This window comes from Diprion similis, chromosome 3 (genome assembly GCF_021155765.1).
Source record: "Diprion similis isolate iyDipSimi1 chromosome 3, iyDipSimi1.1, whole genome shotgun sequence".
NCBI classification, from domain to species: Eukaryota; Metazoa; Arthropoda; class Insecta; order Hymenoptera; family Diprionidae; genus Diprion; species Diprion similis.
In genome coordinates this window covers 6,616,653-6,631,847 of record NC_060107.1, presented here as the reverse complement: position 1 = coordinate 6,631,847, position 15,195 = coordinate 6,616,653, and the positions used below count along the sequence as shown (strand labels likewise).

General features: G+C 34.6%; 2 protein-coding genes across 4 annotated transcripts; one reads left to right on the top strand and one right to left on the bottom strand.

Annotated features, from left to right (window-relative positions):
- The first annotated feature begins 462 nt into the window (after positions 1–462).
- Positions 463–3,588, top strand: LOC124404036 (suppressor APC domain-containing protein 2). 3 transcript variants are annotated; one of them, XM_046877848.1, is made up of 6 exons: positions 463–1,306; positions 1,379–1,447; positions 1,510–1,656; positions 2,203–2,415; positions 2,884–3,026; positions 3,158–3,588. In XM_046877848.1, the coding sequence occupies exons 1-6, from the start codon at positions 593–595 to the stop codon at positions 3,162–3,164; spliced, it is 1,293 nt and encodes a 430-aa protein (XP_046733804.1). In that variant the 5' UTR covers positions 463–592; the 3' UTR covers positions 3,165–3,588. The 3 variants fall into 3 exon arrangements, with proteins under 3 accessions (XP_046733804.1, XP_046733802.1, XP_046733803.1); XM_046877846.1 differs by having other exon boundaries at positions 463–1,447; XM_046877847.1 differs by having other exon boundaries at positions 463–1,447; positions 2,884–3,031.
- A 3,009-nt stretch (positions 3,589–6,597) lies between these two features.
- On the bottom strand, positions 6,598–15,143 carry LOC124404033 (cold shock domain-containing protein E1). Its single transcript, XM_046877843.1, has 10 exons — positions 14,631–15,143; positions 13,763–13,942; positions 12,951–13,141; positions 12,215–12,425; positions 11,276–11,505; positions 10,905–11,166; positions 9,988–10,224; positions 9,575–9,777; positions 8,129–8,713; positions 6,598–7,800 (listed from the first exon to the last, which is right to left on the bottom strand). The coding sequence occupies exons 1-10, from the start codon at positions 15,021–15,023 to the stop codon at positions 7,632–7,634; spliced, it is 2,661 nt and encodes an 886-aa protein (XP_046733799.1). The 5' UTR covers positions 15,024–15,143; the 3' UTR covers positions 6,598–7,631.
- Positions 15,144–15,195: the final 52 nt, after the last annotated feature.

Sequence of the window (15,195 nt, the reverse complement as noted above, 5' to 3'; positions counted from 1 at the left end):
TTATCAATTGTTACATGGCATAGATCCGGATCTCATATTAGTTTATCATTTTGAATTTCGGTAATCCGACGTATTCTTCGTTTGTAAGAATAATTACATTTCTCTTAAGTTTTATTTAAGTTGTGTTCTAGTAGTTCAAAGTACGCGTTAGAGACAGATTTAAATAATAAATATCAGATTTGAGAGAAAATTAATTAGGAAATGCACCTTCTTACTTAGAATGGAGGTTGGGGATAACTATACAACTTTGTTCTCACAATAATTCTTACTCTTTCCTAGAGTGTCCATTCATGAGAACTTATCAGCTTTGGGATTTCCCATTTACTTTATTTACTAGCTACATTCAACCCAAATATAAATTATAATAGATAGCAAACACCAGAACCTTAGATGGTATAATACTACGAACATTTTCCAAAATAGGTGGCATCTTTACAGAAGCAGATAAACAAAACTAAATTGATGCTTTTATCGCTTATTGCCCAACTTTTTTTTGCTCAATGACCACCGTGAAGTAGAAGGAGACATCACCTCTAAATTCAGTGCCAATAATAGCGTTATTAAGTACAATTCTCGACAATATAGCTCTACCATGGCTCAAATACAGTCTGCAAACCTAGATGGATTGCCAAAAGGCTTCGTCTCTGCAATGAGAACCTTATTTGACATAATGGACGATGAGCGTAGTGGATTTGTTAAATTTGCTGATATCCAAGAGAGGTGGCAAGATGATGGTACGCAGGGCTTGCCCAAAGGTGTATTAGAAAGTCTGAAGAAAGTTACACCAGCCAATGGTCTTTTATCTTTTGAACGGTTTTGCACTGGCCTTAAAATTTGTTTGCTACAAATTAAATCTGAAGCAGAAGCCAACAAGTTAGAAGTACCACAAAACAGACCACCATCTGCTCCTGCCTTAATCGTTGATGGGCAAAACAAAGTACCTTGGACCTCCTCAAATACAGCCACAATTCGTCCCAATAATGCGATCGCCCAGCAGCGAACGCTTAGTATGCCACAACTTCTGGGAGGTCGTAAAGAAAGTAATGTTGCATTGGAAACAGTTGACAACAGAACTGTACTGGAACAAAAAATAACAAAGCCTTACGGACCACCAAAACCTCCAAGGACAGGAGCTGGATTAGAAGGAAGAGCCTCATTGGGTGTAAACTTTGAAAGAAACATTGACAAATCTGAGATTCGGACTGCATTGCAAAATTGGCAGATGGGTTTAATGATGGGAGATGAAAAATCACTTGAAAAGAGACAAGTCAGTGCAATGAGTTATCAAGCGGATCCGAGAAGTCTTGTAAGAACGGCGCGAGTTTTGGGTGATGGAAAGGCTGTAGATACACAAAATAATCAGATCAATGTTCAACAGAAAAAATCATTGGGGCGGCGCCGTGAGCCTAGACGACATACGTTGCAGAACGGTATTGATTATAATATGGTAAATCCCCTTCTCCTTTCCAATGTACATCAAACAATTCTACAATCAGGTAAACATTGCAGATGAAACGGATGAAACAGATCGAACAAGAAAAAGATGTGCTGCTGCAGGGTCTGACTGCTGTTGACAAAACCCGTGAATGGTACCTCAAACAAATTTCTGCAACTCAAGAGAAAATTAAACACGTGGGTCGTGTGGGTTCACATGTGGTAAGGAGATTAAAAATTGTCCGCATCGTGATTAATTGTATACAGGTCCTCCACTGTGTAGTTTCTGATGTCCAGGTCATCCACTGCATGGTTTTCATCATTTAAGCAATTTACATCATGATATCTCCTGCGCTTCATGGTTTTTGACATCCTGGAGTGCGAAAAACATGAAGCAGATGATTCAGAGCTCAGAAACTATGAAGTGGATGACTAGGTCACCGTAAACCTGAAAAAAGGAAACCCGACTTCAAAAACTCGAAAGTGGACGATCTGAACATTTCAAAGTATGGAGCAGATAATTTGGGGAATATAAACTATGAATTGACCACCTATATATTGCCTAAAATTTCCCTGATTTTTTCCTGTACTTTCCTAATTCCTTGACAGTTACCTTTTTTTCCTTCTGTATGATATCCACCTTGATTTTCTGGATATTTCTAAAGAAGTTCCAGTAAGTCTGGTCCATCTCATACTACAAACTGAAAAACACAATTTACTCAACATCTGTAATTGGCATGTAATTTTTTGTTATTTTTAAATTATCAGGAACAATGGACTGAAGCTCAGCAGGAAAGGTTGGAACTGCAACGAGCAAGAGTACTTGAAGTTAACCGGCATCTCGCAGCATTAATAAGTAGTTGGGAACGTGGCGGTTTGCCACTTCATATGAATTTAGCTGTTATCAGCCATCCTACCACGGCGCAATTGCATCAAGATATAGTATCCAGACTTAAACAACAAAACCATAGATTAACGGAGGTATTGTTTCTCGTATTTTTTTGTACTTCATATTTCAGTACTAGTTACTATTACGACGCTGAAGTCAGCTACAGGTTTCAACTATCAATCGTAGAAACCCAACAAGAAACAGACTCTGTCTGATTTAATTTAATCTTTTTATCCTGTAATTCGAATTTTGCATTCTTTAATGCTGAATTACTTTTTGACAAATAATCATTCGAAAGTCTATACATTTTATTACAGGCTTAGCAGCTGAAATCTGTGGCTAACCAGCATTGTATTATAATTTGTGTTTATGGTAGTTTTTTTATACAAGTAGAGAGTCCTCAACGCCTGGAAATCAAATTCAAACCAAAATAAAATGCCCACGCTCAAAATTTATTCCCAATCACCCTGCAAAATTTCTTACATTGTTTTATGGATGTATTTCACAATTGAATTCGCGATGGATTACGAGAGATATTTAATAGAAGTCCTAATTTTCAGGAAGTAAATAAGAAAAGTCAACGTATCGCCATACTAGAACAAGAAAAAGATAATTTAATGCGTGAAGTTTACAACCGGCAGTCAGGAATGGGTCAACCTCGAAGATCGACTATGATCCACGAGCCACACGATCAGACATTCATGTAAGGTACTCAAAGATAGATTTATTTATATTGTGAGAAAATATAGATAACTATAACGACAAGTTCTAATTGATTAAACTTACTTTAATATTTTCAAATTCATTTAGTCAACTCTGGTTTATTTATTTCAGCATTTAGTTTCACGATGTGACTTCATAAGCCTAGCACTTATCTTTTCAAAAAGAATAGTCCGTCCAGAAAAGGAAACTTCCTGAGCTGAAGCCAACTTTCATATTATAAAGATACATGGAGTATTCATTGTAATAAGTCTATCTGTATATTAGATTGAGAAGTCGATAAGGTTGATAATTATTACTGGTTCACAGGTGCGGTGATTTACTTTTGTAAAACACTAATTTATGACTCTGTAAAAATTGTTGTCGAATTAATTGTTTTGCAACAATATCTATTGGATAATTCATAGATCAAAAGTTTATAGTATAGTTTAATTTTATTAGTTATTGTAACGAGACTTTCATTGTTTTTACTGTTATTGATAGAATGTAATTATTTTTGTAACATTTTTATACTACAGAAATGTACATAAACGGTAGTATGCACAGTTTAACCATGTTTCCTTGACTTCATTGAGATCAACTCCGTTCAATATGTTATTATTTTAACTTCCTTCGTGTAACAATTCCTAATATTCAGGATGTGAATGTCTTCGCGTTAGTTTAAAAAACAATGTATCGAAAAATCTAAAATTTTTTAAACTTCTTTCTTAGCCACGGTATAAAAATAACGTAAGTATTCGAGATGTTCATCAGTACCGTTCATTTGAAATTTTAGTATTTTATAAAACGCTTTTATAGTGCATTTTTATGACGCATGTATATGCATACAAGTTGCGTATTTTGGACAGTCCTAATTCCAGAGAAAATGTAGAGACAAAAATGATAAAGAAATATGTTGATAAATATTTCAACGCGAAACACTTTTTCAGCATGCAGTTTGATTATAGCGTGCGTCACCAACACTAGTTTATACTTTTTCAGGTCTACGACAATTAAAAAATCAAAGCTGGGTGTGGAGATTTTAGCACGAGTAATGTTTGAAATTGGAAATTCGGTTGCACTGATTGCATTATTCGCGCAAATAGCACCCACATAATTTTATTATAAAAACTGTGAAATTCATGGTGAATAATTTACTTCGACGCTTACTTAATTCGGCAATTTCCGACAGCTCGAACCAAACGCTTTATCCCTCTCTTCCAAAAACTGGCTGGCGATACTTGAGGTGGTGCAAAAGTCCATTTTGGCCGTAAAGCAGGTTTGATTTTTTCCGATCATTAGACAAAAGAATGTTTTTCTCAATTCAGCGAATAGGTTTCAAGAATTGGTAGTACAATTGGAATGATTGATATATCGAGGGCTAAGGACCAACTGTTTTTGAGCTTGACCACTATTTTTTTTTTTTTTTTTTTTTTTTTTTTTAGGGGATAAATCCAATTTCCTTCACTTTTGTTGCATATTTCCTTATGGCAGTAAAATTATCAAATGCTGGAAAATTGTGGGTCAAGTCCTTTTGGTTGTTGCTCATGATATATTTTTTACGACTAGCTGGAGACAAAAATAGGCCGTCAAGTCCAATTTATTTTTCTTTAAATCCACTACCAATTCTCACCACACTTACACATATTAGTTATTTTCTTGATTTTTTTCCGAACATAATGGCTGGACTCGTTTGTACGAGTGGGTGAAATATTTTGTATTATAATTGGCAGAAAATTATGCAATCCACAGATAGTTTTTCTGACTTTCGATGAAATAGGCGAGGCTCCCCCCGACACAAATAATTATATCACCTTGGTGTCTCACCTTTTATTTCTTGATTATTCAGGTAAGGCGTATGTCCCAGTTCCTATCAGCCAACGTTTCAATGGTCATTACAATAAAATTATATTGCGCCATACGTCCATTGAAATACTTTGAGAACTGTTGTTCAATGCATGCATATTATTGGTTTTAATGATTTGAGCATTACATGCTAGTATTCCAGAATTTTGTACTGGTCACGAGTTAGTATATTGCATTACACTTCAGTGAATATTATAAAAAAATTTGAATATGTTTAAGCATGTTTTGGGAGCAACAAAAAAACCGTAATTACTTTTAAGTAATCAGGAATTGAGGCATCTACTATATGCCTTAAGCCTATTGGAAGAACGAGGATATGGATCAATAACCAATTGTGCTTGGTTCGCTCGTTTTCACAAGTCCTACAGCACATAGAAGTACAACACTTAAGATATGCTTGATTGACTTTTACTAATCTTTTACTTGGTGGTCTACAAGCTTTACCTAAGTTTTGATTGCGCTTGGTATTTGACTTAAATACTACTTGCGACACTCATTGAATATCACATTGCTACTGTACAATAGTAACATGTTTTGGTAACAAAGCAAGCAGTGTTACTCCGCTTTACTATTGGAAGCTTTTGAAGCTTGAGAATGTGGAACTGATGAATAAATATACGACTACAAGTATTATCAAATAAAATACTATGAAGTAGGAAATATTTCGTTGATGCTTCCAATGTTTATTTTTCACCAATAGTTTTACAGTATGTATGCATATGATGTGTTGGATCTATGGGCCTTAGGACAAGCGCTTAATTTGTATCGTGCTTGTGTATGTATTACATGATTATGTTATTCTTTCGTCTATTTCTAAGTAGTGCCACGTCTATATCCGTCACAGTCGTAATGGCAAACTTATAAAATGTGGATTATTCAATTTTTTCACAGACGGTTAATAATTTCATCACATTTTCACTGCATGTGTAATACTAATTTGATTTGACAACACGAGACTGCATCAGGAACTTCACAATTTATCTACGTACATACCTGTGTGTGTGTACATATGTATATATATATACATACACACATACAGATGTATACGTCATATGTACATTAGAATAAAACGAAAAAATTGAATTTTCGAAATCAGTTTTTCCTATACACTGAGAAGTTGTATTCTGCATTTTTGAAACCCATCCAAAAGAATTTTGTTATAGGGCTGCATCTTCCGGTTCCTAGAGAACCACTACATTTCAATTATATGAATAATAAACATTCATGACCAAAGAGTTGCATTTGATATAAACCCAACATTCTTTCAGGTGGATTTTTAGAGTTAGAGCAACAACTTTTCAGTGTTAAGGAAAGACTCATGGCGAAAACGGCATTTTTTTGTTCTACCCTAATCTATGTATACGTTTCTTTTAGGCTTTGTATGTACAAGAAGTCCAGTACCAAGTTATACGAGACTTTGATATTCACAGTTTGGCATAACAATTTTTTACATAGCGCAAACTGTTCGAAAATGTTTGTACCAAGTTCAATAATTTGCACTTGGTACAAAATGGTTCGTACCCTTTGCGGTTTGTATAAAAATTGCTGTACAATTCGCGAAATTTACGATTTTGGGCTTGGGTGTGAATCATGTCTACATATTCATACATACATATGTATAAATATATACACATGAGCGCGCGCATCGCGTGTCAACACCAACACAGCACTCATGTATACACGTCGTATGCATGAAGTATGTGTACGTATGTGTATAAAATATATTATCTACGACAGACGATTGGCCAGATTTAACTTATATGTTCTTGGTTCTTATTATTTCTTTCGGTTTGTATTTTACAAATTCGTAAACATTTCATTAACTGATTTCGCGATACAATAATTTATATAATAGAGACGCACAGTTGTACACCTTTATCGCTTTCATCATTTCGATTATCATCATCATTATCATCATCATGCACTTAAATAGATAATTCATTAGCTCAGTCATGCAATTTTCTCATTTAAGACATGGTTAACCAATTCGATCATACACATACACAGCATGTGTGTGATTGTACTATAATATGCCTAGTCTCAGTGAGTGTAGAACTCTGGGTAGCACAAATAGTCCAAACAAATCGATATAAATAAAAGTTGTATCAACATGTAAGTATATTTTTACAAAGTCAAACAGGAAAAGTTGATTTTAGAACATTGCAATCTATGCTAGACCCAGCTGGATGGTTATCATACAGCCAAACACCAGGTCCGATTCATTTTGCAACTCATTGAATAAACTTTTTAAACTTTCAAACTTCTTTTTTTTCAGATTTGTCTGATTGCATCAAATTAAAATAGTTATCAGATGCAACATTTGCCATAACTACGGGTTTTACATTTTGTAGAAAAAAAAAAAAAAAAAAAAAAAAAAAACCGAACGAAAAACAATGCAGAACAAATTTTTGTATACTTGCAAAACAGTAAAAAACAAATCAGCGTAAAAATTGTAGCTACAGAAGCAAAGTTCATTTCAAATAATAGATTGGACTAACTGCCCCCTTTTTTACCTCTATTGTTTCTGGAGATAAAATGACTCGTTGTTTCTGATAATTTTAGCGTCCAAATTGCCGATTATTATTATTACGATAGTTATTATTAATAATGTTATTATTGTTAATTATTATTCTCGATTTGGTTACCTTTAAGTTCATAATAATAATCTCGGCGTTCAAGTGCATGGACTAAAAATATTTAATGTAGGTACAATTTGGATAAATAATCATCGGTAGTTACAAGATTACTCTTGAATAGCGCCAGGAATGTGGGCAGGTCTCTCCTGGCCAAATCCTCGAGTCCCATCCGGCCCTCGTGGTTGTCTGACAACTGTTAATTTTGGGCCTGTATCTTCCAATGAAATGGTACGAAGACGGCTTATCAGCCGTTCAGGCCGCTGTTGGACCACGTCGCTGTAAATTACAAGAAACAAGTCAATAATTGCTGGATATTATTAGAAATTTATTATTCATAATTCCATTAAATTTCTACAGATCACGCACAACGACAAATCTACAGATTAGAGTTAATGTAATGTTAGTACAAAGAATGTAGTTGCTTTCGAAAATTTGAAGTGAAACTGGTCAAAAGATGATCATTTTTAATATTTGTCCTGAAACTTCAGCATTTTTCAATTTCTTTGTAACATCAGATTTAGGAAACAGCAGTCTGCCAATGAAATGTACGAAAAACTTTTTTATTCATGTTATTCGAGAAATTTTTATTGCCACATTTAATTACCTTAAACGGGTTACGTTGCATGCCGATGATTTTCCGGTTCGCTGATTTGTGACCAAAACAAATTCAACCTGGTCACCAGGTTGAAGAGTAGCATGATCCCTAACTTCGCTCATATGGAAAAACAATTTTTTTCCCTCATCAACTTCGTATGCGAGAAATCCAAACGGACCTTTAACTGCATCAACTGTTGCTCTTCGTTTTTTGCGTACAGCTACAATATTGCAAGCATGCCCTGCTGCATCTACCTGTAATTGAACCGGATCACCGGATTGTAACAGCTCACGTTTATTCACAAGACCCATGATTCCAAATTCATATTCCGGTGTCTCTTCGTCTTCAGTAGTGGGATTTATTTTGATTAACCCAGCATATTCAACTTGGTCAGGATTTGCGCTTCTTAGAGGTCGAACAACTGTACCATCTAGTACTTCCCCGGTACATACTGGCCTAGGGATTGTTCCACGAGGCACCAAACGTACAAATTCTGCAGCTGCACAACCACCTGTACCCCGGCCGTTTCCAGTGCCAATAGTACATTCAACGTCAGCTCCCAACTCCAAAGTATTAGCTTCACCGTCAAAATTACTAGACATAAATTCAAGATTTCACTTCCGATGATAAGATTTTACAATATTTACCATACTTCTAGTATAAAATCCAAAAAAAATTCTCCTAGTGTCTGATTCAGCACTAAGGCTGTTGGTATCTAATGGTACATAGATAAATATTGAAAACCATTTTCAGAACAACGCAAAGAGTTTTAGATAGACAGTAGAAGGTAGGGGCATAAGAAAAGTGCAAGTCTTCTATAATAACCAATTCGATTCTAATTTCGGTTCCATTAAACGAATTCGCAATTGTAGAAACGTAAACTTGTATTTCCTGGGCTGGATCTGTTATGCAGATTTAACCAATACTTGCAATCTTAAAATATATTCGGTTGACCTCGAAATATATCTAAGTGCAAAGGGATAAGGATGCTCATCAAATTACAACATACGAAAGCTATTTTGGATCAAACAAGACAGTAATATCGAATTTTTTATCATCTGAGTGGAATGTTTATTAGAAGCACTTTGGCAGAGTTATGAAATTAATTTTTTGAATATTCATTATTGATTGTTGATGGTTTAAAAGGAAAAGTCTAAATCTAAAAATATGAAACACATATATACATATATATTCTCTACTCGCGTTTTCACTATGATGGATATAGAAAAGAAATGCATTTTTTACCTACTTACGTATTTATGATCGGGTTTACATTTTATTAGAAAAAAAAAAAAAAAAAAAATACTTCAACACCTCAAGCGAATTTCGTAAATGAAATCTAGTATCGTGTTTTTACCAGGGAAATACAAGCCATACAAAAAAGATAATCATCAGCTCAAAGTGTATATAATTTTGCAAGTCATTGTCAAAGTATATCACTTTATTTTGTTTTACCTGAAGTGAAAAAATATTTCCCTTTCGTGATTCACAGTCTCAATGAAGCCAAATCCATCCTTGAGGGCTGCAATAAAACCTTGGATAATCGAGCCATTTGATTTTTTAGTTCCATTCTGAGTTTTTTCGTTCGGACTTGTTAATGATATGTCTACGGCGACAAGCTCTTTATTTCGCTTTACTTGGCAAATGTTGAATGTGACCTGGAATAGAAATTTTCTGGTATAATTTCAATTTGAAAGTACTTGCTATTCGAAAATTTTCCAGAAAATTTAAAATGATTAAATCCGTTGAAAGACATTGATAACATAACAGAAGAAATTGGAGAAAAAGAAACACAGATAGGACGATTAAAGCAAAACATTATGTGTATTGAAGAAAGTAACGGTATCAAGTTAACGAAACTTTCGCACCTTGTCACCAAGCCTTGGAATACTTTTTGGGTCACAGTCTTTTGTGAAAAAGATAATATTCTTTTGTTGGCCATCTTTTAAATAACCAATAAGGCCAGGTTCAATGCCATTAGTATCTTGAACTATACTACCTGGTACAGTTGTTTCTATAACACTTTCAAATTGAACACTACCTGATGGCAGATGTTTCAATCTAATTGCGCTCTGTCGAGAATTGGAGAATGATGACGATGGATCCTAAATAAGAAACATCAACATTTATGTGATAATAAAGTTAAAATTCATGGCTTCGTGAGTTTGATATCAAAATATCTGTAAATTTATGGTAGCTTTTTTGAAATAATTATGAACTGTATTCATGGTTGTTCCAGCTTTGAAAATCATCATAAGCGAAAATATGAGAGAATCTTTGATGACGAACGCATACCCATAGGTTGAGTCAATACTGAGACATTCAGTTAACAATTTCTTTTACATGTAGAATTTGTCAAATTTCTTCGAGAACTTTTGAAAATGTGTACTGAAACTTTGAGAATTTACTACTGAATATAACTCCAATTGTAATCCATGTATTAAAAAAAAAAGAGTAAATATTCTCTATAAGTTCTAGCAACGTGTGGATATTTAAATTCATCATGCCTGCGACTCGTGAAGATAAAAAGTCTGCTAATATCACGTCTTTATACAGAAACTAATGGTAATGAGAGTAGACAGATATAATCTCTTATTCGTAGATATGCTACGAAATAAAATTTATTGAAACGTTGCTTTTAATTTCTCACCAATCGCATACTTTATGTTTAAATGAAAACTTGGCAGACTTTTTTTTAGAGATGTTCCTTTGCTACGGTTATACTGTTAATTTGAGAGATTAAAAACAGTAGGTTAGACAGAATTTATCAACACAAAATTTATACTTGTATAACTGTGAATTCGACTTCGTCATTCACACTGATTTCTCTATCTACATCCAGAACTTCGTTGAAATGGAAGAAAAGTTTTGCATCTCGGTCAACACAACGTATAAATCCAAAACCCTCTTTTAGTGCAGCAATGATGCCTTGTTCACGGCGTTCTCCTGACACAGAAAAGGACTCAGGAAGCAAAGAGATTTCTGTTGCTCTTTTCAGTTGGTCTCTGGTATCAGTTGCAATGCGAAACTGAACCCAATCACCATGTCTAGAAAGAAAATTAGATTGTTTTTAAGGAAATGAAAGTTTCAATATTCAATCTGCATAAAAATAAACCTCAACACTATTGGATTATCATTTCAGATATCACGTTTCACCTCAATGTAAAATCGCCCTTTTGATCCTTATCCCCAAAGGGCACTTCCACTTCAGAATGGTCTGGAGCTCTATATCTGATTCGGCCAGGCAATGGATCGTTCTGATGACGTGCAGCTGTACCTCTCTCCAAAGGCTTCAATACTTGTCCTTTTACAACTTCATTACCGACTTCTTCAAAGACAATGGATCCTGGTGGTAATTTAGTAATATTGCATGCGACTTCTTTGCCCTAAAAAAATTGATAAGGAAACAAGTATACTTTTTGCTAATCACAAGATTATAAAATTGTTCATTTAAGACTGATTGAACACTAAATTTCTGATGATCAAAACTTGAGAGTATTAGAAGATAGGAAATCCGGTTTTATCGCTATTGACAAGTTGAATAGTCCACTAAACTGCATTACGGACAATGTTCGAATCGCTGAGAGAGTATGGTCACTTCGATAAAACTACAGAATGCTGTGCAGACTGCAAGGTACAAAACATGCCCCAACTAGACTTTCTGATATTATAGAGATGTAATATCAGTTTCACGAGTAACCTCTTGCGAGGGGATCTTCTAAACTTGTAGCATCTCAACAGATATTCATTTACGTTTGATTAAAACATTCATATTCATCATTGTAACAAATGAACAGAATATAAGCTCTGCAATCCTTGGCTTAAATTCAATTGACACATTATTACCATAAATGAACAGTCAGTTGCACTCAATTTTTAAGAAACATGTTCGTTCCATTAAAGAATACTCAATTCTTTCAGTTAATGTGAACTTGTAGGGATCGCGCAACTACCACCCTGCTTAATCAAAACTGTGTTATGTCACCAAATTGATAAAGAATTTTTTCTCTTTATTTTTTTATCTTCCATATCGAGTGACACCATATGTCTTGATTTATTTCTCAGTTTGAATTTAGTTGTAATAAGTGAACTTACATTTCGCGTTTGTATTATAAATTCAACATCATCTCCCAGTCTTAACTCATCTTTCATTGATTTGGCCTCACTAAAGTGGAAGAAAATCTCTTTTACAACGTCGGCTCGTTCAATGAAGCCAAAACTTTCTTTCATTGAACAAACTACTCCGCGGTAACGGACAGGATGGGCTGGATTTTCAAGTCTGACATGACAAGCGCCCAAGTTACCTCTGAAACATGAAAACATCTTATGCTTAATACCATTAGAGGTAAATTAGTAGTGCACTTTAGGTAGCTATCATTGTTTATAATTAAATTGATTCACTGAAATGGTATTTTAACTTGGATTAGGTACAAAGTGAAATCCCTAAGTTGAAGTTGACCAAAAAACTATTCAAGCTATAGATTAAATACTCAAGAAGGCAGTGTACAATAAGAAACAAACAGAACTTAAAATGCTAGTTTATGAATTCTGCAAGGCGTAGAGCAGTGGGCAGTAAGAGTGCCTACACCAGAGTTGTGCCCTGTCTTTTCCACAAGGGCAGAGATAAATTAAATGAAAATAAAAATGATCAATTATTTATTAGATGAATCAAAAAAATTACTTCATAACTGCCACACATTTTTATATTTTATTTTAGATTCTGTGAAAATCGATTTTGAAAACAACTGCAAGATTATAAACATCAATAAGCCAGTAAATGGTCTACGAATGGTTTACAGTAATGGTGTAAGAAATCACATCCAACACTTACCGTTGATTAGTAGCAATTTGAAAAGACACTTTGTCACCGGCACGCAGAGTGACGTTTCCTTCTACATCATCTTTGGTATAAGGCAGGAAGAAACACTCGCCTCGATTTTCATAGCTAATTCGTCCCTGCGAATCGCCGCTACTGTGAAGCTCTGTTGTTACGTTGCCAGTAACCCTCTCTTCACTCAATACCTGCAAATTCATCATTTTTTTCAGCATTTCAAAATTTTCACCTGATATCAAATTGTTTGTTACTAAATTGCGTTATCACTCAGTCTATTTCTTTGCAAACAATGATAGCTCGATGGAAGTCAATCTCAAGAATTGAGAGAACTTATAGAACTTATTGTGTTACTTATTTATGGAGATTTGAGATTGCACTGTAAGCCTGTGTGTTATATCTGTGAAGCTCAGTTCTTGCTCGCTCCCAGTCCACGCATATTTCAAACATTTTTTTATTATCTTCAGTTGCTTTTGGCAGTTGATATGCGTGTGTTTGTTATCCTATTTTGGAAACGAGTTGCCACAAAAGAAGTAATTGAAATTGGATCTTCATAAAATCTTCAAAAAATGTTTCGTAGCTTTGACCGTACTTGTAAATTTTGTTTCGAGAAGTTATCCTGATTATAATCTACCTACGCAGCCATTACTCTTTACAACGGATTAGCGAAAACACGCACGCGAGTCATCAATAGCAATTGGAGATTATGAAAATGCATTCAAAATTCTCTTCATTGGAACGATTGCATGGACTTGAAGCAAGCTGCAACAGTAGGTTTTGAAATGACCAATGTTATTATTTGTATTATTTACCACTTCCGGAGCAATCTTGCTCACGGTACTAGCAATAGGTTTTCCTGTTCGTCGATCATATGTCATTTCAAATTCAACGGGATCTCCAATTTTTAGATGCTCTATATTACCACTGAATTGGCTAAAATGAAAAAACAGTCTGGCTTGCCGCTCACAGCACTGTATAAATCCGTAAGAATGCTGTGAATCACATGGAAAAAACAAAGTTAACATAAGTTAATAAGTATAAAGTAAGATGAAGTGAAATGATTTTTTAACTATTGTTAAAATTACACCATTTCTACAGGAGTTTAGAGCCATTCTCTTAAGGATGTATCAGATGTTGGGTTTGGTGAAAAAATTAATTGAACAAGAAATGGTGAAATAAAAATTCACTTATTAATAACTATGAAAAGATCATAGTCTGAGTAAATTTTTTTAGTACAACTATCGTATTGTTTGTCGAATTTCGATGAATAAGTACTCATTTCCATCAGAAATGGATACTTTCAACGATCAATAATATTGAATTTTGAACAATGTCAATGTATTTTTCAATAAAGCAATGATAAAATAGCGCACAAATTTTTTCTACTCTAAGAAAACGTTTTAGTCAAATTCATGTCAAGTAATTTTATTCATACTTTCTGAAGTTAATTAGACGAGCCATTTTTTTGCTTCGATACCTTCATGTTTAAACTATCTGTCTGATACATGTGTACTCGGCAAGGAATAATGGAATTATCACAGCCATGGAAGAAAGGATGATGTATGAGTAAGCTACACCAAAGGCAAGCATCGGATGATTTTACAAAAGTTACAAGCTTTACTAAATCGGACACGGCAACACATTCATAACAGTATGATAGGGCTAAACATGGTGACTCACCAATAATTTTTCGATTATTCCAGTCTCACGGGTGCCTTGGTTGTTGGATTGATCTTGGTAAGACGAATTATTGGTCGCAGGTTCTCCTGTATAACCAATGCCTCCTTCCATACCAGTGAACGTGCCAATTGGAAATCTGGTTGTGCCGTTACGTGGTGATGTCTGTGAACTAGGATAATTTACATAACTTGACGAATTTTTTCCACAGCTAGGAGGTGAACCCATGAAGTGATCTCCACTGTAACTAGTGCCATTGCGGTACCCGCCGCCTGATTGGTGCGGCCCGCCTACAACCTTGGGACTTGGGATGGTCATGGACTTGTAGTCAAGTATTGCTGGGTCGGAGTTCATGATTGGCGGCTGGAACGTTTTCCACTGAGGATTATTGGACATTATTTGAAGTTTTCAGCGTTACTTTTTTGTTCTCTTCTTATGTTAATTTTAAATATCTCCGTCAATCGATTATAGGTAATTTATTATTTGACTTTGAATTATTTTATTTTATTTTTTATCTTCTTTTGAATTTTTTTGTTTTTGTTTTTAGGTTTTTTTTTGTCGTTTTTTT

Bases quoted from the DNA above. Each gene is read 5' to 3' on its own strand.
- LOC124404036 (XM_046877846.1), top strand. From the start codon at position 593: ATGGCTCAAATACAGTCTGCAAACCTAGATGGATTGCCAAAAGGCTTC. The intron at 1,448-1,509 runs GTAAATCCCCTT...TAAACATTGCAG, and splicing joins ACGGTATTGATTATAATATG to ATGAAACGGATGAAACAGAT. The intron at 2,416-2,883 runs GTATTGTTTCTC...CCTAATTTTCAG, and splicing joins AAAACCATAGATTAACGGAG to GAAGTAAATAAGAAAAGTCA.
- LOC124404033 (XM_046877843.1), bottom strand. From the start codon at position 15,023: ATGTCCAATAATCCTCAGTGGAAAACGTTCCAGCCGCCAATCATGAAC. The intron at 13,142-13,762 runs GTAAATAATACA...ATGAATTTGCAG, and splicing joins GCAAGATTGCTCCGGAAGTG to GTATTGAGTGAAGAGAGGGT. The intron at 11,167-11,275 runs GTGAAACGTGAT...TTTTCTTTCTAG, and splicing joins AAGGGCGATTTTACATTGAG to ACATGGTGATTGGGTTCAGT.